This window comes from Oryx dammah, unplaced genomic scaffold (assembly GCF_014754425.2).
Source record: "Oryx dammah isolate SB20612 unplaced genomic scaffold, SCBI_Odam_1.1 HiC_scaffold_22, whole genome shotgun sequence".
NCBI classification, from domain to species: Eukaryota; Metazoa; Chordata; class Mammalia; order Artiodactyla; family Bovidae; genus Oryx; species Oryx dammah.
Genome location: NW_024070206.1, coordinates 39723781 through 39750647, shown reverse-complemented (window position 1 = coordinate 39750647; position 26867 = coordinate 39723781). Strand labels below are relative to the sequence as shown.

At 40.6% G+C, this 26867-nt stretch overlaps 1 protein-coding gene across 4 annotated transcripts in view; it reads right to left on the bottom strand.

Annotated features, from left to right (window-relative positions):
- Positions 1 to 26867, bottom strand: part of MAPRE2 (microtubule associated protein RP/EB family member 2) — a 187460-nt gene that overhangs the window by 31169 nt on the left and 129424 nt on the right. For all 4 annotated transcript variants that reach the window (XM_040264857.1, XM_040264855.1, XM_040264853.1 and 1 more), the window contains 2 exons: positions 16124 to 16269; positions 13165 to 13378 (listed from right to left, as the gene is read on the bottom strand). In XM_040264857.1, coding sequence (XP_040120791.1) covers positions 13165 to 13378; positions 16124 to 16269 — 360 coding nt within the window. The remainder of the gene's footprint in view (positions 1 to 13164; positions 13379 to 16123; positions 16270 to 26867) is intronic.

Below are 26867 nucleotides of genomic sequence, written 5' to 3'. Positions count from 1 at the left end.
CAGCCTGGTGAGAACTGAAGGCAGAGAACAAAATGAAGCTGTGCCTGGACTTTAGAGGCTGTGACACAACACACAAGTGTTGTTTTAGGCTGCTAAGTCTCTAGCAGTTCTGCAGCAACAGGACATGAATACTGCTCACCTCTGCAGCCAGCCTCACACCTCAATGTCCATATGGAACGACATGCACTTCACTGAATACTGCATGTTCTTTCTTAAAAAAAAAAAAAAATTATTATTTATTTTGGCTGTGCTGCCCGAGGGCTTTCTCTAGTTGCAGTGCTCCGGCTTCTCACTGCAGTGGCTTCTCCTGTTGGGAAGCTCTAGGATGCACAGGCTCAGTAGCTGTGGCTCCTGGGTTCTGGAGCGCTGGCTCAGTAGTTGTGGCACAGGGGCTTTAGCTGCCCTGCAGCCTGTGGGATCTTCCTGGATCAGGGACTGAACCCAAGTCCTCTGCACTAGCAGGGGGATTCTTAACCACTGAACCAACAGGGAAGTTGCAGCATGCTCTCTTTTGATTGCAACATTCTATTCTGTTTGCAAGGTTCTTTTTCCATACCCTTCACCTGGCTAACTCCTACTCCTTCTCTAAGTCTTAGTCAAACCTCATGTCGTCCAAGAAGCTTTCCTAGAATACGCCAGGTCAGCTTACGTGGTCTTCTTCCTACACAACCTCACTGCACTTACCTCACTTTAATGCTGTTGTCTATTTAGTGCCAGACTTCCTCATAGGCCATAACTTCCTGATTCCCTGTCTATTTCCAGAACCTCTCAGAATGCCTTAAATAGCTGTTGAAAGACTGAACGAGAACTCAAGTAAAGCTTTCACAAAAGGGCAAGGAAGCCAACAAAAAGAAACTGTTGTTTAAGAACTATTTTCTGAGCTCCTGTGCAGTGCACTATGCCATTTTCTGAGCTACGGTGTCAGGGGCTCCTCAAGTGATGGAGACGATTGGCGAAAACATCCAAACAGCCACGTGCTGGCGTAAATGCTGCATTCTCCTTGATCCACAGGGACACTGCAGTGATTCAGTTTAAATCAATTCAACAAATACTATGTGAGAACCCTCTATGTGTCAAGCAACGTGGAAACAATGATTGAACAAGACAGAACTGGTTGACAGTTTGGTTCACCCAATTCCAGGGGGATCGAGAGAATTCTTCAGGTCAAAACTGTCTTCAGTTCCTGCCCAACGTACCAAAGGACAACGAAAGGCACTGGTGATGAAGAAAAACAGGCTCCCTGGTGACTCGTGACAGTCTGCTCATGGAAACAAATAAATGCTAAGTCACTGCCTTTTGAGGTTTAAAAGCTTTCCTGTGAGGCTAAGAAGCCAAGCGCCAAGTTACTATACCTGAGGAGAAAAAACGGACTATCCATCATGGAAATGCATGGGTCTGAGTTCCAGAACTGATGGATATTTCAACACATACAGGGAGCAGCTGTGTAAGAATGACCCAATGCTGGTGATGAAAAGACCCAGTCCCGTTTAAAATGGGGCCAGGACAGACCTCCCTGGTGGTCCAGTGGTTAAGACTCTGCGCCTCCACTGCAGGGGGCGTGGGTTTGATTCCTGGTCGGGGAACTAAGATCCGACATGCCGTGTTGCGCAGCCGAAAAGAGAAAAGAGCCAGGATGATCTGCTTCCCAGATGAAGACAGGGTGAGAATGGAGGCCCTCACCTCCTCCTGCCAAGTGTGGCATGCTGAATCCCGTGCCGGTTTTGTCCAAGGGGCTTACTCTTCACTTTGAAATCACCCAGATCATCTACTCAGAGAATGATCTGAATTGAAGGATTAAAAAATCAGAGATTAGTAATCCCACGAACCTAGGGCTTGGTTTTCTGGACTTTATACACATTTCTGCTTTGGAGTTGATAGGAGGAACAAATAGCTGAATGTTTGTTTCCTGCATTTACAAACATATATAAAATATAGTGACTCTCACCCCATAGCCTATTCCAAGGATAAATGGGAATGTTTTTGAACTTTTAAAAATTATAGCTGTTTAAAAACATAAACGCCATTCAAATAGAACAGCATGTGCTCTGTTTCAAGCCTTTACAACACTGGAGGGCCTTTTATTTCCTTCACTAACTATGCAATTTCAATTTGGTTTGTGAAATTTTACTGCAGTTCAGTTCATGTGGGAAGAAGAGAAGAACATAAGACAATAAAACAAGACTGTCTCTGTGATATTTGAGTGTACACATGCTAAGTCACTTCAGTCATGTCCAACTCTTTGTGATCCCATGGACCATAGCCTGCCAAGCTCCTTTATCCATGGGATTCTCCAAGCAAGAATACTGGATTGGGTTGCCATGCCCTTCTCCAGGGGATCCTCCTGACCCAGGGATTGACCTCGCATCTCTTGTCTCCTACATTGTCAGGCGGGTTCTTTACCACTAGCACCAACTGGAAGCCACTAAGAGTAATGGAGTGGGTAGCCATTCCCTTCTCCAGGGGATCTTCCCAACCCAAGGAGGGAACGCGGGTCTCCTACACTGCAGGCAGACCCTTTACCATCTGAGCCATCAGAGAAGGATGTTTGAGAGGCAATATAACAACCCAGTAGTTAAAGAGCACTAGACTCTGGAACCCCAGGGCTCCCAGTTTCCGGTGTGTGACGCTGACAAGTTATTGAACATCTCTGTGCCTCCGTTTCTTCGACTCTAAAACAGGGGTGGGATGGGGACTGTCCACCATTTAGGACTGCTGTGAAGCTCAACTGAGCTCAAACAGGTTAAGTGTTTAGAACAATAGCGGGCATGCAGTATGTATTCAATACTTACTCCCTCTATATCTGATGCGAAGAGCCAATTCATTGGAAAACACTCTGATGTGAGGAAGATTGAAGGCAAGAGGAGGAGGGGGAGGGGGAGATGGTTAGTTATCATGACTGACTCAATGGACCTCAATTTGAGCAAACTCCGAGAGATAGAGGAGGACAGGGAAGCCTGGTGCGCTGCAGTCCATGGGGTCACAAAGAGTCAGACTTAGTGACCCAACAACAACAGAATTTTACGTTTTCCCTTTCCCTAACTTCCATTAAAAATTCATAGTAGATTTCAAAAACCCCAATCTGTGACACTTTGATTCCAAGAAGCCAAAATAATTAAAACTTATAGACTGAATTAGCAGGTCATCTGTCAAAGGTGCTGTCTCCTGAAACAAACACATTAGGATAGAAATGGAAGACGCACATCTCTTCCTAGGAAGAAGCCCTGGCCTCTTCCAAAGACACTGCCAGTACAGTCCTCTCTGAGGCTCCTCAGTTCTTCACAACTCTCTGTTTCCCTTTGTGCCCAATATTCCAAACTCGCAGATATTCAGTATCCTGCAAGGCAGAGTGCTGCTCATATTTTATGCTGTGGTTTTATCATCATTACAGATAGAGGAACACAGTTTTAACTATACTTCGAGGAGAAAAGTATCCTGACATCTAGCTTATATATTTCACATATGATAGATGTGTAACTGGAGGAGCAAAGCCACCATTACCCCCACTCTCCTTCCAAGGAGTAGGGAATCTCCTTTAAGAATCTAAGTTATTGGACCACTATAATCCACCTTCCGCCCCCATTTTCTCCAGGCCTAAATGTAGCTAAAGGAGCAGCCACTGGTGTGCATCTTAGGGGGTGATTCCTCAATACAAACAGGCCAAAGGTGTGCCATGCTGATGGAGGTAAGGGATTGAGTGAAAGATACATTGTTCATATAATAAGGAGAAGTGCTAACACCCATTTAAAAAGGAGTCTTGCTAATTACGGGACTGGTAAGAAAAATGCATTTGATAGTGCATGATTTTTTAAAATCAACATTTGATCCTTGAAGTAGGTATGTGGATAACAGAGTATGTGGTTAGTGACTGGGGACTGTGGGACAGCAGTACCAGGCAGATACACGCAGGGAAGTTGTAAGAACAAACAGGCATGACTCCTTTTGATGGAGAGACTATGAAGGGACAAGAAAGGTGACGCTGCCTGTGCTCATTCTAATGGGGTTCTCGGGAGTAAATGTCATTATGGGCTGTTTTAGTCTAAAGAGAAGATATGAAAAATATGCATTTCTTGGAGTAAATGATGACTTTGGGGTTGAGACCAACATTTGTATTTAAAGAGTGGAGTTTCTCAAAAGCTAAATGAAGCCTTACATCGTGACAATAATGAAGACAAAGGTCTTGTATAAAGGTACAGCCCTGAGGTCAAGGTTAGAACTCCTGAGTGGAATTTAGCTTCTTGAGTACTTTTTACTTGGACTCTTGAATTAAAGCCTATTAAATAAGAAACATCAACACTCAACAGAGCAATGAAACAAAATCCAGAGTCTCCATGACATAATACCACAATGTCTAGGATACAAATTACTCAGCATATGAAGAGTCAAGAAACGGTGGATATAGCAGACAAGAACTTTAAAGCAGCCATCGTGAGCATTCCCGTCAAGTAAAGTATGCTTATAATAAATGAAAGACAGGCACTCTCAACAGGGAAATAAAAAAAAACTGAAAGAAATAGTAGAAATATAAGAAACGCTCAGCAGAAGATGGAGACGACAGAGAAAGAAGAGGGTCAACCTGAAGATACATTAATAGAAACCATCTAAAGAATAGAGAGAATACTGGGAAAAAATGAACAGAGGCTCAGGGACCTGAGAGATAATATCTAAAGCTCTGATATATGGAAAAATGAAGTTCCAGAAATATAGGTTACAGAGAATGAAGCTGAAAAAATTAAAAATGCTGAAAATCTCCCTAATATGGTAAAAGACATTTGCTTAGAGACTTAAGAAGTTTAATGAACTCCAAAATAAGATAAATTCAAAGAGAACTTTGATTAGGCACATCACAGTCACACTACTGAAACCCACAGAGGAAGAAATCTTAACTGCATCCAGAGAAAACAGCCTATGACTACAGGGGAAGGTGATTAGCGTAAGCACGCATTTCCGGCCACAGAAAGTGGAAAGACATCTTTAATGGGAGAGCGTGCGCAGTCTCTACAGTTGTGTCCAACTCCTTGCGACCCAATAAACCAAAGCCCTCCAGGCTCCTCTGTCCATGGGATTCTCCAGGCAAGACTACTGGAGTGGGTTGCCATTTCCTGCTCCAGGGGGTCTTCCCCACCCAGGGACTGAACCCACATCTCCTGCATTGCAGGCAGATTACTACAGAACCACCGGGCAAGCCCTAACAGAGAGAGGGAAGAATACAAGATCCGTCTGAATTCTTTATCTGGGAAATATCCTTCAAGAATGAGGGTGAAATAAAGCCATTCACAGAAAAAGGAAACCAAAAGAATCTGCTGTCATTGCACCTGCTTTACAAGAGATAACTTCTTTTTCTCTGTTAAAGTTATTGGGTCTGAAGAGCAATGAAAGTAGTAGGGAACTCAGATGTTCAGGAATGAATGAAGAACACTGGAAATAGAAAAAATACAAAAAATAAAATTTTCTCTTAATGTCTTTAAAATTCATATGACTATTTAAAGCAGCACTGCCTAATAGAAATATAATAGGAGCCATGTAAATAAACTGCTTCTAGTAGCCACATTAAAAAAATCTTGAAATTAATTTTTAATACATGTCAAATATATACAATATATGCAAATTATCATTTCTACATGTAATCAATATAAAAATTATTAAGCTAGTTTTATATTTTTCCCATACCAAGTCTTCCAAATTCAGCATGCATTTTATACATACAGCACATTTCAATGCAGAATAGGCACACTGCAAGTGCTCAAAAGCAACTGTATAATACAGCACTGATTTAAAACAAAAGTTATAACATTGTCTTGTGGCATTTATAATGTATGTATGTTTATAGTATAATACGTATGATAGGCAAAACAAAGAACACTGGAGGGAAGGGTTGTCAGGGTTCCACATTTTACATGAAATGGTATAAAGTACACTGTGAAAAGGCAAGAATATAATATATATGGTAATCCTTAAAGCAACTACTGAAAAAATTAATGCAAAGAGATACTGTTAAAAAGGCAATAGATAAAATAAGATGAAATACTAAAAAAAATTTTTTTAATTCAGAAGACAACAGGGAAAGAGAAATATAAAAAAACAGAGGGGACAAGCAGAAAACAAATGATAATATGGTAGCTCTAACTCCAGCCAAATCAATAAGTAAATTAACAATGAACTGGACACTCCAATGTCCACAGACTACCAGAATGAATGGAACATGCAAGACCCAATTACATGCTGTTTATAAGAAACATACTTTAAATAGCAAGACAAAGATAGGTGGAAATTTACCTATATGGAGTAAGATACACCATGCAAACAGTAAGCATAAGAAAGTTGGAGTGGCTACATTAATATCAGATAAAATAGACTTTAAGACAGAGATACCTTTTACCAAAGATATAGAGGGGCACCTCTTAAAATAGAAAGGTCAATTCATCAGGATGACTCAACAATCAGAAATTTTCTATGAACCTAACCACAGAGCCCTAAACACAGGAAACAAAAATTGCTAGAATTAAAGAGCTGCTGTTTAGTAGCTAAGTTGTGTCCGACTGTGAACCCATGGACTGTAGCCCTCCAGGTTCCTCTGTCCATGGGATTTCCCAGGCAAGAACACTGGAGTGGCTTTCTGTTTCCTCTTTCAGGGGATCTTCCAATCCAGGGATTGAACCCGTGTCTCCTGCCTTGGTAGATGAATTCTTTACCACTGAGCCACCTGGGAAGCCCAGAATTAAAAGGACACATCGATAATTCCATAATTAATGTTAATGCTCTCTGCAGCGACTGTTAGAACTTGGTAACTACTAAAAAGAAAAAGCAGTAAAAACATAGATGGTCTGAATAACACCATCTACTACCTTGATATTGATATTTCTAAAACACCATACAACCAACAACTGCAAAAGGCATATTCTTTTCAAGGGACAATGACCAAGACAGACCACATTCTGGGCCAGAAAATCAAGATCAGAATAAGGATTTTAAAAAACCACTGTAAACTGCTACATTTCATTGCTCCTCCTAAAAGACATAAAACAAATTAAACTTTGTGGGAAAGTAAAAGCAGCTCTTCTTTACCCAGTGGTGATCGGTGATGCTTACTTAGATTATAGGTACTCAAAAAATATGCAAACACTGGTAAATAAACACAATCACTTTGTTATGGTTGTATCAACAGCCTTCAAGAACCCCAAATTTAAAATAATTGTGAGTAAGAGTATTCATATACTCAATACAGTTTCTGAAAAATGCTGTTCGGATTTATTTAAATCTCCATTTAGGAATTTAATTATGATCATTCAAATGCTTTATTCTATTCTATGTCTTAGGTTGCTTCCTTTTTGAAATCATTTTTCTAGTATTTCTGTTTAATCTTATTTTGAGGCTGGAATGCTAAAGTCCCTAAGGAAAAGAGAAAGCTCAGAATCAATTTCCATAGCAACTCTAAACCCACCACACTATATTTGTATATGGGAGTTTGATTTAAGTACATTAATATATGTGGATTTGCAACATGTCTAAGCTGTGGTTGCTATAGGAACCGCAACTTCAAATTTCCTTTTAAGTTTAGTAAGTGCTCACACATAAAAACTGATCCCTCTGACAGATATCTCAAGTTGCAGATACGGCTGGCAGCAATAAATTTATAAACATGACTCACGATGATATATGCACTTAATAGATATCTGTCATTATGAAAATGTGCATTTTAATACATGTTCCTAGTTGGTAGATCAAAAGCAATTCAAGAAGCAATTTCTCAGGATGGAGATAGAATAAGACTTTGCTAGGCAGCCATTCATCCTTAGCAAAAGCCTGTGCCATGCTGAAGCTTTCTATAGCCTAGCTAAGTCACCCAAATACACACAGACACCAACAAGCTCTATAGCTTCTCTGAATCCACAGACTATCCTGTTGTCTGTACTGAAATGGCAAAAAATCTGGCACATTCTCACAGAGACAGAACCCACCGAGCATCTGTAGTGCATCTATTTTGTACACAAGCAAATAACCTATGGTGCATGGCTGTATAAGTACTCTGTACGATGTAAAAACACAATTTTTTTCTTCCCATGCAGACAGTCCTTTCTTAATTATCAATGTGGATAATCCATCCCATGATCTCTTTTCCCAATTCTAACATGGCCTCTTTGCCACAAGGCACACTGTGGCTCCTGCATACTGCTCTTCAGGTATGATAGCCAGGACCTGCATGTTAGCTTTAATATTAGCTTACGGAAGTATTTAGAGAGAGAGAAAGCCACTGCAAAATGGACCAAATATTTCAAAGCCAAAGTGGAAAAAAAAAAAAAAAAAAAGACCATCTCCTATTTTCAATTATACCAGATGTTGCTTGTTTTCACTAATGCAGATAATTAAGAAATGACCAAGGCTTAGAGGTGGAACCAGATTCTTGCCTGGGAAATCGCATGGACGGAGGAGCCTCGTGGGCTGCAGTCCACTGGGTCGCTAAGAGTTGGACACGACTGAGCGACTTCACTTTCACTTTTCACTTCCATGCACTGGAGAAGGAAATGGCCACCTACTCCAGTGTTCTTGCCTGGAGAATCCCAGGGACGGGGGAACCTGGTGGGCTGCCGTCTATGGGGTCGCACAGAGTCGGACACGACTAAAGCAACTTAGTAGTAGTAGTAGTAGTAGTAGAGGTGGAAACAAATTACTTCCGAGTGTTACTAACCTGGCATCACTGTGAAATAACTGACGTAGGTAGGTGAACTTCCCAGACAGCTGGGGGCCCTGACCTCATCAAGCAGTTTAATTTGTCTTATTTTTTTTTTGTTGTTTCTGGCCATGCAGCACAGCTTGAGGGATCTCAGCTCTCTGACCAAGGACTGAACATGGGCCATGGTAGTGAAAGCCCAGAATCCCAGCCACTAGGCCACCAGGGAACTCCTTGTCTTACATTTTGGATGGACAAAATTAGACTTGCGTACGAGGATGGCTTTCAATGGTTTTAGACAAGAGGCGGAGAGGCCAGTTTAGAGACTGTAAAACAATTTATGGGAGAGATGATTATCAGGAGAAAATTAAAATCTTAAGAATTAGAAGGGAACTCTGAGTGTATCAACCAGTACATGCTGGTATCGTGTGGATCCTGAGGACGACTGAGACACATGGCACTCTGTGATTCAGCAATAAATACCTCAGGCTGCTGGACCACTGATAACGTTTTGGGTTTCTTGTCTTTTCTTTTACCGAAACTCATACTTTCTATTGCTACCACTGTACCCATTGCCCTAATAAGGTACATGCTGAGAAACCATACCCCCATGTTTGTTATAATTCTATCCAAATTAAGAAAGAGCAAATAAAGTGGATCAAGAAACACACATTTCCAGTTATAAAGTAAATAAGGCATGAGGTTATAAAACACAGCATAAGGAATATAGTCATGAATATTGTATTAACTTTGTACAGTTCAGATGGCAATTAGAATCACTGTGGTGATCACTTTGCAATGTATACAAATGACAAGTCTCTATATTATACACCTGAAACTAATATAGTGTTGTATGTCAATTAAAAAAAAAATCAAATAAATAAATGTAAAAGAAAGACCAAATAGGCTCTGGATAAGTATTCTAGGAACTCTCCATTTTTAAGTATATGAATTTGATAGCACAGATTCTATACCTATTCTGACTTTTGGAATATTCTGGCTTACATTTTCTTGGCTGCTTTCCCAAGAGCTGGATACAAGACCCCTAGGGGAAAAAGTGCACTCTCACTATATTTATAGGAGTCTTTCTCCTATGACAGCTTTTAAAACAATGTTCTACCTGTTTGGTGATGTATACATGTGGCACATACCTGGGCTATCATTTTTTCAGTGTAGTTTTACTACCCCACCATGTCCAAGAGTCAGGACATGGTTCATAGAAAAGGGGACGGCTGGTCTGACTCCTGGAAATATCCTTTCTCCTTGATTAGGACCAGTGAGGTGAATGCGGTCAAGGCATCAGGAACACAAGCCTGAGGGATACTGCCTTCCCGAACACGAGAAACCAAATTTATCATCTGTTTGTCACCTGAGAAGTTAAGCTCTGGAAACAATATTATTTCTCTTCCAGGTTCATGGACATTCTTTCTGTCAAAATGGCACAAGGTTCTCTGTGGCTTTTGTGAAAGACAGATAAGGGAGTTCCTGGAAAGCAAGGCCAAGGCGGCACAAGGACAGTTCTTTGTGTGTGTGTGTGTGTGTGTTGCAGGGTGGGGGTGGGGGTGGGGGTTGGTACCAGTTTAAGGACATGTTATGATTGCAGGAGAAAAATGTTTTGAGGCCTGTCCAGGTCTACTGCTGAAAGCTTGAAAAAGTGGCAACTGCGATTCAAGATCAATTGGGACATCATGAGCAATTGCAGAAAAAGAGCTGGAGGCCAGCGCTGCCAGCCGACCTTGGTTTTCGCACCTCCTTGTCCCCCCACCTCCATCTGCCTGTATCTCCTCAGCTCCGGAGGAGGCACAGCACTCCCCTTCTCCATTCTGGTCCGAAAAGAGTGACAGCCCCTGATCAAAGCTGAAGGCCAATTTAAACCGCCATACATTTTAGTTCCCCAGTTTCCCTGTGGCTTCATTTTTACACAACCTCTTCCAGCACCTCTGTCCCCCCAAAAGGTAAACACATTCCCCTTCCTCTCCAAACCTCTTTTGATGGCCCTGACCCGGTTTTTTCCCTCCAGCCTCAGGGTCACGCTCCACCAGTTTCCCCTCTTGAGTCCTGCTATAGTCCTTCTCACAGAATCTTTCTCCCATCTTACAAACCGGCTCCTTGTGCCTTGTCCGAAAAGCAAACAAAATCAAATCCAGGACAATACCATTGTCCCCCAGATGCTAACTTTCTAAAGCATCTGTCAGCTCTTCCCCATCAAAATGGGAAAACATACCATCAACATGTTTTTATTTTCCTCCACCTTTTTCCTGACCTTTTGGTGAAGGCAGAATCTCCTCTCCCCACATCACTTTCACAGCTGTGTGTAACACCCTTGTTAAGCCGCTGCCATCGAGGTGGATGGATTCAGCATTTCAACAGACCAGTTTTGAAGGACAATTAATCACCTCTCAGGAGCCAGATATCCTCAGCCTATTTTCAGGCTTCATCCTATTTGAGCTCTCCACAATTAATAGTTGGTGCTGCTATTGGTGGGCCCTCTTGCTAGAAATGTCCTACTCTGCTATTGAGCTGTTTTTTCCCCTGATGTTCCTCCTTTTCTCAGTTTAGCAAGGGTTTTCTTCTTGCCCTTAAGTGTATGTGTTCCCAAAGATCTGTGCTTAGTTTATTTATTTACAGCTGCATTGGGTCTTCGTTGGTGTGGTGAGCAAGGGTTACTCTTTGTGTGGTGCTCGGGTTTCCCATTGCGGGCTCAGACAGTAAAACGTCTGCCTGCAATGCGGGAGACCCAGCTTTGATCCCTGGGTCAGGAAGATCCTCTGGAGAAGGAAATGGCAACCCACTCCAGTATTCTTGCCTGGAAAATCCCATGGATGGAGGAGCGTGGGTCACTTTTCTCTTGCTGCAGAGCATAGGCTCCAGGCCTATGAGCTCAGGCTTAGGTGCTTAGAGGCATGTGGGGTCTTCCTGGACTAGGGATTGAATCCATGTCTCCTGCCCTGGCAGGTGGATTCTTAACCACTGAACCACCAGGGAAGTCTCTTGTCTATTTTGTTTTTTAAGTTTATTTAATTTTATGGCTTCAAAGTTGGGATTTTTATGCTGTCTCAGTTTCCTTCCTCCAATTCCTTTAACCCATTCCTAGACCCGTCACTCTACTAAGAGACCCCCAAGTTGAAACATCCAATGGACCCTCCCCATCCTCAGTGCACTGGACTCCTCAACAGGTTTAGACACTGATCACTGTTCTGCTCCTCTGACACGTTATTCCCTCCTTTCTTTCCATCTTTCTGGCATCTTCCCTGCTCCCAGGTGAGTCGATCCTTTCCTACCCAAACATGAAATGTTCGAGTTCCTCGGGGACTCCCCCTTTCCCACTCAGGACTAACTTCCAGCCTCAATCACCTGGACGTGGGAGCCTCAGCAAATGTCTCTCTCTAGCTGACACTGCCTTGAGTTCCAGATACCTGTACTCACTGTTCCCTAACGCATGCACGCAGGCTCAGTTGTTAAGCCGGGTCAACCTCTTTGTGACGTCATGGACTACAGCCCGCCAGGTTCCTCTGTCCACGGGATTTTCCAGGCAAGAATACTGGAGTGGGCTGCTATTTTCTTTTCTAGGAGATCTTCCCGACCCAGGGATTGAACCTGTGTCTCCTCCATCTCCTGAATTGGCAGACGGATTCTTTACCACTGGGCCATCTGGGAAGTCTTATTATAACCATTTTTAATCATTCTGATTAGAGACTGGGCATAAATAAGGAATCTGTATTCTGATAAACTGAAAGTTACAGAATTAACAAGTGTAAATGCTGGTTTTCAAATGGAAACACATGGTTTCTGAGGATTTCATTGTTTAACTGTCCAGTACCACAGCTGGTGTTTATAATAATGACCCTCATTTAACAGTAACACATTCTGCTTGGTAAAAAGTCTGTTTTTTTTTTTTTTTTTTTAGGAAAGAATATTTGTAACATACCTTACAAAGATTTTTCTCTAGAAAAGTTAAAACATTTTTTAAAGTTCCAGGTATTTATCATTAGTGACTTCACTTTGGGACAAAGTTGGCTAAGTGAGGTCTTGCTGAACGTGGTCCCATAAAAACTGGCACTGCCCACACAGCAGACAGGATGAATTTTTCATGAATTTCCTCTGAAGGATTATAGAATATGACCCATATTTAAAAGTGTTAGCAAGTTCATATTCTAGACTCTACTGGCAGCAATTAAACAATAAAAATACGTCAAAATCTAATCACATTACTTGAAATTTCTCAAAAAAAAAAAAAAAAAGGAAAATGCAATCTATCTCTGAAGTTGTATAGCTTCAGTGTCATCAAGTGAATAGTTCTGCCTTTTTAATAGTTTAAATCCTGATTGTTAGACTTACTACTAGGAAGATAAATGTGGTCAAACAGACAACAATAAAAATCATCCAGAGGTGTGAAAATACTGACTGCTGGGAAGAACCAAGCAAACACAGGACAGCACAGGAGGGCCGGGGGCATCTTCCAACAGGAAAGTGACTCCAGAATGACACTGTTCCAGTACCTGCTGTGGGAGAGTTGGCATGGTGGGACTTCTTGGGCAGGTTGAAGATCTGTTCGCCGGGGTCGGGAGGAGGGATTGCGTCTTGCCCTTGTCGTGCCTCTACCGGGTCATACTCCTTCCCATCATAGTTAGCATCGTAGAACTTCTTAAACCACTGGATAAAATCCAGGTTGTCCTGGAAACGCCCTTTCACTAGCTTCTCCACGGGAATTACCTGCAATATAAAAGCACCAGGTGAGTCACAACCCCCAGGCTGGTTTGTATCTAACACAACTGAAGAGCTCCCATAATAGAACTCTTTCCCTGTGTCTGCAATTCACACCTCCTGGCCTCTCCCCTAGTGTCTTAGCCAGTGGTCTCCCAAAATCCATAGAATTCTTCATTATACTAAAGAAAAATTAAAATGGTGTAGCTGATTCTCCTGGGATGTTTAATACCTCTGAACAAACCATAAGGAAAATTAAAAGGTTGCAGCTAAATTGCCTGGAATATTTAACACATCTGAACAAACCTTCCAAAATAAGGACTACCCCGAGCTGTCAAGAAGGGCGGAGCCTCTTCATAGAATGTTTATTGCCAGAGCATCTCCCCCTAAAAACATCTGCGTCTGGGATGCTGTGCTGTTCCAACAGACACAGCTCGATGGGTTTTCCTTATTTCTTTGTAACACTTGGTCCAGTTGTGTTGGAATAAGCTCTTAAACCAACTGCAACTATTAGAGAGTACCAATGAATAGGAACTCAAGTCAATGAAAACACACACTAATCTAATGGTTCTTCTGAAACAAAATGAGCTTTCATGGAACTTATTTACACTGTAGAGACACAAGCATAAAATAAAAGCAACTAACCACAATACAGGGCACAGTAATTCATGGGCTACACAGGAATACAGTTTATGTGCCATGGGTGGATGGGGGTGCAGAGGAAAAGAGAAACGATTCAGGTGAAGGGAGTCACAGAAGGCCTCCTGGAGGAGGAGACACTCAGCATTTATGTCAATTTCTGAGATGAAGCTAGCTTTTCATGGAGTACTTTCCTATTGGTAAAGTCCTAAAAAGTACTTTACCTGCTCTCTGTGTAAAGTACTAAAAAGCCAAGCAGTATTACCTTCAGAGGTCTTTTCATGGTATTATTTATAAATATTTTCTATTAAAAATAAATATTGTACTATTTATAAATATTTTGTAACTTTTGTTTATGCTAATACTGTGATTATTTTAGAAAGAGCCTTCTTGGAACATAAGGGCCTTTCATTAACATGCTACAGTATTTTGCTTTCTGCCCAACATGAACACGTATCAACAGTTTTAGATGCTGTTGCTGCATTAGCCAGTCAAAGCAGGCACTTAGTTCTGTTGACTTAATTTTGCATTTCCTATCAAAATGAAAGTCCCGAGGTCATAAATCCAAAATCAGAGGTGACAAGCAAATATCTGTACAGGTACTTCTCCTGTGCTGCCACAGGTTAGAACCAACACAGACAGGGACACTGTCTCTGCACCAGGACCTTTGGGTAGAATCGTAGCATACTAAGCTGGAGAGGCCAATGAAGGTCATCAAGGTTACTGTCCCTCCAGTGACAGTACCAGAATTTTATCTTCAACATTCTTTTCTTTTTAATCTTCAACATTCTTACCAATGGCTAACCTGCTCTCTGTGTGAACACTTCTACAGATATGAAACCTCAATTCTGTTACATACAAGTTCCGTCAATAAACCCACGAATGGGTATCTCTTTTCTTTTTGATCTAGAAACACATACACAGAAATAGTACAAAAATGTACAGAGAAATGATGCTAATGAGGAAGGAGACCCTGCACAACTCTTTATTTAACTTGCTATTTTATATTGGATTATAGTTGATTAACAAGGTTGTGATAGTTCTAGGTGCACTCTACGCTTTAGTTTTGAACAAATACACAAGGAGCCAAGTTGCAAATTAACCTCAGCAAAGGTCATAAACTTGAAAATGATTCAAGAGGCTGAAATGTGTAAGACAATGTGTTTTGCAATACAAATAATGAGAAGCCAAAATTTTCTTAATATTTGATAAGAATGCTTTAATTATATACTTTGAAGACACTAACTGCATTAAATTAAAAATATATACAGTTCAGCAAACTTTTCTGTTTTCTTTTAACCTCTGTTACAACCCAATATTTAATTTTTTTATTTTCATAGCCTACTTATTACTATGCACAGAAAAGTTTTCTATTTCTCTCTTGCTTTTCTTTTTTTCCTTATTTAAAATTCATTTCTAACTTATTCCCTCCAAGAGCTATATCCTAAATAAAGACTATGAATTTAATACGTATATGAACTGAATGGGCTTCAGCAATAGTCCTTATGGGAGGAAAAAGGACTCCAGCCTAACTTCATTTGTATCACACCAGGACAAAATTTTAAAGTTCAAAGGGGGGTAAAAGAACATTTTATGGACAATGAGTGAGAATCTGAGTACATACACGGGACACTTGGGACAGGCAGCCCCTCACTTTAACTTCATAACCACAGGGACCGGGGTTCCAATCCCATTTTACAGATGGGTATACTCAAAGAATTGAAACAGCTTGCTCAAGTCAAGATTAACAGCCATGCCATTTCTATGGGATTTCGTGATTTCTTCAAAGAAAGAAAACATACGAAGAGCCACAGCGGCATCTGGCAAACATGAAAATTTCTCACCTGCATTGCTGATACAGAATAACAATATTTTAGCAGTCATGATTTCTGTTAGAGTTTTTAGAGTAGAGTTGAACGGCTACAAGTTTAGAAATCTCCTTAGATAAAAACCTCAACCAGGTATGAGAAGTGAGGGTTGTGCTTTCTGCTGTACGTACAGAACTCAGCCTACTGATATCAAGATATAGCCCCTTGAAATGTTTTTGGAGTTTTGCACAAATAGAAGGTTAAGCAAACACGATGCCTTTTAAGGAGGTACAAATCTGTCTCCTACCTTATCAACATTCATTCGCTTGAACGATGCTTGCAGAAGCTTAAAATTGTGAATGTATTCATGCTCCAACTTGGCCTGAAATTTCACTTTCTTCAAACTAATGCAGCCTGGAAAGAGCATGTCCATGAACTGGCAGTAGGCTGCTCCTGAAAAGAGACAAGGACAGACAGGTTGAGTCTGAAGGTACCACGTGTGACTGAGCGGTGCTGGGCAGGAGGGAGCCCCACGTCCTCAGCCCTCCTGCTGTGTGCTCCTCTCCTCCCTGCACCCACACCTCCTGGTCCACCAGGGCTGGGTGCTGGAGGGCAGCGGTGTGTCTGGATGCAGCTCCTCCACTTCCTCACCCCTAACCACTGTGGTACAGACGCTCTTCACGACAGCATCACCGGATTCCATGAACAACGAACAGAGCTTCATTCTTAAACATGTAAGGAAATCAGGGTGAAAACAACTCTTCTTTGCTTCTCTCAGAAAAAAAAGGAGCATATTTTTCCTTCCATCGAGCTGCTACCGGCTCCAAATCATTAACATATATAAGAGAAAAACAGCCAAAAATGTCTACATGAGCAAACTACAGGAAATATGGAGCTCAGAAAAAGAATATGTATATGACGCCCAAGCCGTTTTATATCCACCCTGCAAAATGGCTGAGGTGAAACTGTTTAAGCGATCTAATACCAAAAATAGTTGTGTACTGATTTAATTCCAGTCCAGAGCAATGGGATTCTTATATTAACATGAAGGATGGAAACATGGAGATTCTGAAACTTGTAGAAGTTCAGAGTCATGCTGTTTATGACTGAGAAATGAAAATAATAGACATGTCCGATAAGTCCCTTGAGGAAATAGTCACAGAAAATAGGTTCATTAGTAAGTCTTTCACATACATCTGTATGTACATTTTTATGAAGAACTCTTAGATCATGACAATTTCAACTAGAAAATTGCAGAAAGATCACACATACTAATGCATATCTTCTTAACAGTAAGGCTAAAGGCATTTAGTAAAAGAAATTCCAAGTCAGAAAGATTATCTTTCTTTCACAAAAAGGAAAAGAAATTGAGTGGTGAGAATGGGAACAAATGGCCATTTATGAGTTCTCTTTGCTTCTGCACTTCTCCAGATCTCTCCATCTGTTTCTATAATATGCCAGTAATATGCCTTTTTGAACATAAAGGGCTCCCCTCCATCCACTGGTATCACGGTTTTGTAAGAAGCCTTTCATTCTGTTTGAGAAACTCTCCCTTACCTAGGAAGAGACTACATGGTCTCTTACGTCAAATGGAGGCTGAGCATCCTTTACTGAGATAGGAATCTAAGAAAAGAGGGAAGCAGAAAATGTTAGTCGCTTAGTTGTGTCCAGGTCTTTGTGGTCCCATGGACTAGCCCACCAAGCTCCTCTGTCCATGGGATTTTCCAGGCTAGATACTGGAGTGGGTTGCCACTCTCTTCTCCAGGGGATCTTCCCAATCCAGGGATCGAACCTGGGTCTCCTGCATTGCAGGCAGATTCTTTACCGTCTGAGCCACGAGGGAAGCCCAATCAAGGATCTAGGGGCTGCTAAATACAAAACGGTGAGGCAGCCCATTATTTGTAGGTAAGACTATAAAGTGAATCAAGGCAAACTGGAAGTGGTCAAACAGATGGCAAGAGTGAACATCGACATTCTAGGAATCAGTGAACTAAGATGACCATTATATCTACTCTTGTGGGCACTAATCCCTTAGAGAATAGTGAAAGTGAAGTCGCTTAGTCGTGTCCGACTCTTTGCGACCCCGTGGACTGTAGTCTACCAGGCTTCTCCATCCATGGGATTCTCCAGGCAAGAATACTGGAGTGGGATACCATCTCCTTCTCCAGGGGATCTTCCTGAACCACGGATCGAACCCGGGTCTTCCTCATTGCAGGCAGACACTTTAACCTCTGAGCCACCAGGGAAGCCCCTTAGAGTGTAGAGTAGCCTTACAGAGTAGCCATCATGGTCAACAAAAGAGTCTGAAATGCAGTACTTGGATGCAGTCTCAAAAACGACAGAATGATCTCTGTTCATTTCCAAGGCAAATCATTCAATATCACGGTAATCCAAGTCTATGCCCTGACCAGTAATGCTGAAGAAGCTGAAGTTGAATGGTTCTATGAAAACCTACAAGACCTTTTAGAACTAACACCCAAAAAAGATTTCCTTTTCATTATAGGGGACTGGAATACAAAAGTAGGAAGTCAAGAAACACCTGGACTAACAGGCAAATTTGGCCTTGGAATGCGGAATGAAGCAGGGTAAAGGCTAATAGAGTTTTGCCAGGAGAACGTACTGGTCACAGCAAATACCCTCTTCCAACAACACAAGAGAAGACTCTACACATGAACATCACTAGATGGTTAATACCAAAATCAGATTATATTCTTTGCAGTCAAAGATGGAGAAGCTCTATACAGTCAGCAAAAACAAGACCAGGAGCCAACTGTGGCTCAGATCATGAACTCCTTATTGCCAAAATCAGACTTAAATTGAAGAAAGTGGGGAAAACCACTAGACCATTCAGGTATGACCTAAATCAAATCCCTTATGATTATACAGTGGAACTGAGAAATAGATTTAAGGGTCTAGATCTGATAGATAGAGTGCCTGATGAACTATGGATGGAAGTTCATGACATTGTACAGGAGACAGGGAGCAAGACCATCCCCAAGAAAAAGAAATGCAAAAAAGAAAATGGCTGTCTGGGGAGGCCTTACAAACAGCTGTGAAAAGAAGAGAAGTGAAAAGCAAAGGAGAAAAGGAAAGATATAAGCATCTGAATGCAGAGTTCCAAAGAATAGCAAGGAGAGATAAGAAAGCCTTCCTCAGCGATCAATGCAAAGAAAGAGAGGAAAACAACAGAATGGGAAAGACTAGAGATCTCCTCAAGAAAATAAGAGATACCAAGGGAATAGTTCATGCAAAGATGGGCTCAATAAAGGACAGAAATGGTATGGACCTAACAGAAGCAGAAGATATTAAGAGGTGGCAGGAATACACAGAAGAACTGTACAATAAAGATCTTCATGACCCAAATAATCGCTATGGTATGATCACTCACGTAGAGCCAGACATCCTGGAATGTGAAGTCAAGTGGGCCTTAGGAAGCATCACTACGAACAAAGCTAGTGGAGGTGATGGCCTTCCAGTTGAGCTATTTCAAACCCTAAAAGATGATGCTGTGAAAGTGCTGCACTCAATATGTCAGCAAATTTGGAAAACTCAGCAGTGGCCACAGGACTAGGAAAGGTCAGTTTTCATTCCAATCCCAAAGAAAGGCAATGCCAAAGAATGCTCAAACTACTGTACAATTGCACTCATCACACTCGCTAGTAAAGTAATGCTCAAAATTCACCAAGCCAGGCTTCAGCAATATGTGAACCGTGAACTTCCAGATGTTCAAGCTGGTTTTAGAAAAGGCAAAGGAACCAGAGATCAAATTGCCAACATCTGCTGGATCATGGAAAAAGCAAGAGAGTTCCAGAAAAACATCTATTTCTGCTTTCTTGACTATGCCAAAGCCTTTGACTGTGTGGATCACAATAAACTGTGGAAAATTCTGAGAGAGATGGGAATACCAGACCACCTGACCTGCTTGAGAAACCTATATGCATGTCAGGAAGCAACAGTTAGAACTGGACATGGAACAGACTGGTTCCAAATAGGAAAAGGAGTACGTCAAGGCTGTTATATTGTCATTCTGCTTATTTAACTTATACGTAGAGTAGAAATGCCAGGCTGGAAGAAGCACAAGCTGGAATCAAGATCACTGGGAGAAAAAACAACTACCTCAGATATGCAGATGACACCGCTCTTATGGCAGAAAGTGAAGAGGAACTAAAAAGCCTCTTGATGAAAGTGAAAGAGGAGAGTGAAAAAGTTGGCTTAAAGCCCAACATTCAGAAAACGAAGATCATGGCATCTGGTCCCATCACTTCATGGGAAATAGATGGGGAAACAGTGGAAACAGTGTCAGACTTTATTTTTGGGGGCTCCAAAATCACTGCAGATGGTGGCTGCAGCCATGAAATTAAAAGATGCTTACTCCTTGGAAGGAAAGTTATGACCAACCTAGACAGCATATTAAAAAGCAGAGACATTACTTCACCAACAAACATCCGTCTAGTCAAGGCTATGGTTTTTCCAGTGGTCATGTATGGATGTGAAAGTTGGACTATAAAGAAGGCTGAATACTGAAGAATTGATGCTCTTGAACTGTGGTTGTTGGAGAAGACTCTTAAGAGTCCCTTGGACTGCAAGGAGATTCAACCAGTCCATCCAGAGGGAGATCAGTCCTGAATATTCATTGGAAGGACTGATATTGAAGCTGAAACTCCAATACTTTGGCCACCTCATGAGAAGAGCTGACTCATTTGAAAAGACCCTGATGCTGGGAAAGATTGAGGGCAGGAGGAGAAGGGGATGACAGAGGACGAGATGGTTGGATGGCATCACCGATTCAATGGACATGAGTTTGGGTAAAATCCGGGAGTTGGTGATGGACAGGGAGGCCTGGTTCATGGGGTCGCAAAGAGTCGGACATGACTGAGCGACTGAACTGAACTGATAAGGTGATAAAATAAAGGCCACAATAAGTTACCACCTCCAGAATCTTTATATCTGTGATCTCTCCTTTAGACGCCAATACCCTGAGTACAAAACTGGGATTTTGTAGTCAAGCAGATGGATTCTCTTAAAAACAAGACAACATAAAACAAACCAAAACAAAATACACTGGAGGAAATAAGCATCAGGACCGTGGGGGGTGTTCTTACAGCTGTCATCCATTATCCGGGTCATCCTTTTGACGTGCCACCAGATGGAGCCAATACCAATAGCCACTCAACATAATTTTTATAGAAAAGGGGATGTCTAAACACAACTGTCTCATTACCTGCCATTTAAAGAGTTATTTTCACTTCTGTAGTGTTTAGCATAAAGTTTACTTATGGAGACACCAGTATCTATGCATTCTTACAAACCTACCAAGCAAATCACTCGTCTTCCAAATTTGAAAAGTAATAGCAACTTTTGAGGGAAAAAAAAAAACAAACAACCTTGCATACAGTGTGTGAAGCAAGGAACAAAAAAATCATCTCCATCTCATCATCCAGAGAAAACCACTGTTAATATTCTGGCACAAGCCATTCTATTTTTTTTTTTTTTAATTTAACAGACCGTGATTCCCTTTCCGGATCATTAAATATTCTCTACTGACATTTTTAATGGCCTTCTGATTTTTATATCATGCTTAGCAACTTTCCCAAGCCAAGATTACATAAATAAGCATGTGTATTTTCTTTAAGTACTTTTATGGTCTCAACTTTTACATTTACATTCTGAATCCATGTGGAATTTATTTTGGTCTATGATGTAAAGGATGGTTCTAATTTTAGTTATTCCAAATGTTAGTGAAAATGGCATTTTTGGCTCCCCAGCAATTGGACACCTTCCCATCTGACTTGATGCAACAGGGCCCTGCCTCCCACCACAGCACCGAAGGTGGGCGGACAGTCCTTTCCCCACACCCAGCCTGTGACTTAGGCTCTGTCTTTGGATGCTCTTGCCTGGGTTTCCAAATCTTGAGGGAGTGAGTATAAACATGCAGGGACCATTAGAATTTGGTCATGATGGCCATGAAGGGATCTAGCAGAAGCTGGAGCAGCTCAGCATCATCCTGACCGTCCCAAGCCAGTGGCTTGAGCGAGGCTCTCTTTCTAGTTTCTTAGCATCTTTTGCTTGCTGTCATCTTCTGAGCTTGCTTCCCCAATAACTCTGAGCTGCCCAGTATCGTTTCTGTAAATCTGTTTCTGCTTCAACTTGCCACAATTATTTTCTGCTATGTTCCAACCCCAAATGTTGATTGATAAAGCTAGGGAGGTGCTGAACACCATCATTTCATAAATAATCTATACTCTTCCCACCAAGGAATAACTGTTTTTACTCTCTATGACTTTTCTAATACATGCTCTTAATGTCTCTTCTTAGTTTTTTTTTTTGGGGGGGGGGGGGGTGGGGGTGGGGGTCCTGTCCCTGTGATAGTTGCACACTCTTCCTGGTGGCTCAGTGGTAAAGAGTCCTGCCAATCTGCCTGCCAATGCAGGAGACCTGAGTTTGATCCTTGGGTCAGGAAGATCCCCTGGAGAAGGAAATTCCCAGTATTCTTGTCTGGGAAATCCCATGGACAGAGCCGGGGGTTACAGTCTGTGGGGTCTCAAGAGTCAGACATGACTTAGTGACTAAACAACAACAATCACATGTATTACTACATGCAGCATAATTTCTCCTCTCCTTTTCCTCAAAAATTTCTCTAATTCTATTATGCACTTATTTTTTCTATAATATTTTTGAATTTGTCATTCACAGCATGAAGAAAATAGATTTTCTTTTAAAAGTAGTCATTTACTGTGTAATGACAGAGCTTTACTGAAATGTAATTCATATACCATGAAGTTCAATCTTCTAAAGTTTATAATCCAGAGGTTTTTAAAACAGTTACAGAATCATGCCTCTATCACCACTTTCTAATTCCAGAAGATTTTCAAGATTTTCACCCGCCAAAAAAACCCCAGTCATGTTAGCTGAGACTCTCGACTCTCTCCTCCCCCAAGGCCATGGTAATTAAGCACTAAATCAGTTTTCAGTTGCTATGGACTTGCTTACTCTGGACATTTCATATAGATGGAATCACAAAGTATGTGGCCTCTGCATCTGGTTTCACTCACTTAGCAAAATCTTTCCCAGGTTCACCCAGGCTGTGGCATGTGTCAGAATGTCATGTTCTTTTTTATGGCTGAATACTACTCCACTGTATGAATACAACATATTTTATTGATTCAGTCATCAGCTGATCAACATTTGAGTTGCTTTCACTTTGGGGTTATTATGAGCAAGGCTGCTACAAACACTCATGTACAAGATTTTACATGAACATAAGTTTTCAATTCTCCTGAGATATACCTAGGAGAAGAAAATGGCACCTTTGTGTTTAACATTTTGAGGGACAGCCAGACTGTTTTCCAAAGCGGGTGCTCCATTTCACAATCCCACCAGCAATGTATGAGGGTTCCAGGTTCTCCAGATCTTCACCAACATTTACTATCTTTTTGATTCCAGCCATCCTAGTGCATGTAAATTTTTGATTTCCCTCAAGACAAATGACATTAAACATCTCTTCCAAATGCTTTTTAACTATCTGTATATCTTCTTTGGAGAAATGTTTATGCAAATACTTTGCAGGGGGTGGGGTTAGATGCTTAGTCATGTCCAACTCTTTGAGACCCCATGGGTCTTTTTGAGACTGTAGCCCACTGGACTCCTCTGTCCATGGAATTTTCCATGCAAGAATACTGGAGTAGGTTGCCATTTCCTTCTCCAATGCCAATCCCTCACTCATTTTTAAATGAGGTTAAATGTCTTCTTATTGGTGAATTTAAGAGTTTTTCCTACATTTCAGAAACAAGTCTTTTATCAGATATTTGCTTTGCAAATACTTTTTCCTGTGGATTGTCTTTTTCTTCTTCTAAAAATATTTATTTATTTAGGCTGCACCAGGTCTTAGTTGTGGCACACAGGATCCAGTGGGATCTTCCATCCTTGTTGTAACATGAAGGATCTTTAGTCGTAGTATGGAGAATCTTTAGTTGCGGCATGTGGGATCTAGATCCCTGATCAAGGATCGAACCTGGGGCCCCTGCATTGGGAGTGCAAAGTCTTAGTCACTGAACCGTCAAGGGAAGTCCGTGATCAGTCTTTTTCTTGGTGATATCCTTTGAAGCACAGAATTTTTTAACTTTGATGAAGCACAATTCATCTGTTGTTTCTTTTGGTAATTACTTGGCTTCTGTCATATCTAAGAAACCATCGCTTAATCCAAATGCATGATGATTTCACTTACTTTTCCTCTAAAAGTTGTTTAGTTTTAGCTCTTACATTTAGGTCAATGATGCATTTTCAATTATTTCTTCTATATGCTGTGCAGTTTGGATCCAAATGTCATTATTTTGCACATGACCATTCAGCTGTCCCAGCACCATTTAATTATCTTGGCACTCTTGTTGAAATCAATTAATGATATATATATGGTTTATTCCTGAGCTTTCAATTCTGTTCCATCTATATACCTATCCTTGGGCCAGTGACACTGTCCTGATTACTACAGGTTTGTAATCAGTTCAAATCAAAAGTAGAAGTCTTCAAACTTTGTTTTTCCTTTTCAAGATTCCTTCAGCTATTCTGAGTTCCATGAGTTTGCCTATTAATTTTAGAATCAGCTCAATTCCTGTAAAAAGGTAGTTGAGATTTTGACAGGGACTTAATTGAATCTAAAGATTAATTTGGGGAGCAATGCCATCTTAACAACATTAGGTTTTTTTTTTTTTAACATTAGGTTTTCCAATCCACAAACAGGAGATGTCTTTCCACTTAAGTTCCTCCAATGATGCTTCAAAGTTTTTAGTGTGTGTCTTACAATTCTTCATTAAATTTCTTCCTATTATATTCTCTTTAATGCTATTTTACATGGAACTGTACTGTTAATTTTATTTTCAGATAACACTAATAAGGTTGATTTGGGGATACTGATCTTGTATCCTTCAATCCTGCTTATTAGTTTTAATAGTTTTTTGTTGGTTCCTTAGGATTTTCTGTGTACAAGATCATCACTTTAGTTTTACTTCTTTCTTTCCAAGCTGAATACCTCATTTCTTTATTTTTCCCAACTGGCCCGGCTGGAACCTCTACAAAAATGTCGAATAAAAGTGCTAAGAGTGGACCTCCTGTCTTATTCTTGGTCTTTGTGTGTGGGGAGAAGCATCTAGTTACTCATTCTAAGTATGATAATCTTTGCAACCGTATGGGCTGCAGCCTGCCAGGCTCCTCTGTCTATGGGGATTCTCCAGGCAAGAATACTGGAGTGGGTTGCCATGCCCTCCTCCAGGGAATCTTCCCGACCCAGGGACTGAACTTGCATCTCTTGTGTCTCCTGCACTGGCAGGCAGGTTCTTAACCATGAGCACCACCTGGGAAGCCCAAATATGATAATAACCATGGGTTTTTCATAGATGACATTATCAGATTGAAAAGTTTCTTTCTATTCCTAGTTTTAGTGGTTTTAAAGGGTATTAAATTTTGTCAAATTCCTTTTTTTAAATATTCACTGAGACTATCATGTGGCTTTTGTCCTTTATTAATACTGGTACAACATTGCTTTTCATACGTTAAGACAACCTTACATTAACCCCATTTGATCCTAGTATATAATCCTTTTTGTATGTTGCTGGATTTATTCTGTTAGTATTTATTAAGGATGTTTGTGTCTATATTTGTAAGAGATACTGATCTATAGTTTTTGTGTGATATCTTTTTTTTGGTTTTGGTATCAGGGTGATACTGATCTCAGAGAACGAATTATAAAGCATTCCCTCTCTTTTATTTTTTGGAAGAGTTTTTAGAGGATTGGTGTTAGATTTTCTTTAAATGTTGGTAGAATTCAATGTTAAGTTATTTGGGTCTGGGTTTTTCTTTGTGGAAATTGTTTCTTTTTTAATTGCAAATGCAATCTCGTGTTACACAGGGCTATTCACAATTTCTATTTTTTAAGTTTTAGTAGTTTATGTCTTTTTAGGTTATTTGTCCATTTTATCTAGATTGAAAATTACTGATTTTAAACATTTACTTTTATTGCTATAGTTATTGTTCATGAGTTCTAATAAATATTCAGTTAGTTCTCTGTGGTTTTATCGGGAGAAATCAATGCATAAAATAATGCATTTGTTGTGCCATGTATATGTATATATATACATAAAGTATACAAAGAATATATACCAACTATCTTTTCAACTACCATGGAGATAACAAAAATGTTTTCCTCCTTTGATTAACATTAAATTTCTTCAATCATCATCACTGATTTCCTAATGCTGAATCATCTTTGCATTCCCTGAACTAAGTCCTACTTGGTGGTGTTCACAAAGTTTTCATTACCCTGCGGCTTAGATTCACAAACTCTTAAATGAGATTGCGTGCAACATTTTTTGTGTGGTTTTGTCTTCTTTTCTTATGGTTCTTTTAAGTTTAAAGAAATAACTTAAAACTATGGGAAACCATCCACATTTTCTAGGGTCTAAAAGCTTGAGCACTAAAGTTAAAAAAAAAAAAAAAGATCTGGTTAGAATCCTTACTGCACATCAGCTACAGCTACGTCCTGGGCTTTTCACACCTTCCCTACTCATTTCATGTGAACAGCAAAGAAGCTGACTAATTTCTTCAATAAACAATGAATTAAAGGGTGGATTACATTAGCATTTGCAATAAGTTCAAGTTATGTTATATGATCATTTAGGTATAACATTGTATGTCATTTTCTAGAGTCAAAGGAGGCCCTGAAAATTTTTTAAAAATACCTTACTGACTTTGAAAATGTTACTAAAGAATTGTTGCTACTGCCTCTGGGTATGTCCATTTGGATAGTTTCAACTTCCATTTCTCAAATCTCTAGTGCTTAAAAGAGACATCATGAAAAGGATACCTTGACAGTAACTGTTGCTACTAAGAAGATCAGCAGTGGTTCCTGGGGGGCAGGAAACCACACTCAGGCATAGCTTAAACAAGGCTGTCATGTTCTGATTCCCATCAAAGGTCACCCCTCCATCTGTGCTCTGGATCCCATCTCCCCTCACCTTCTCATGGATGTCACTACTGCAACTTTCCTCACTCTCCAGCAA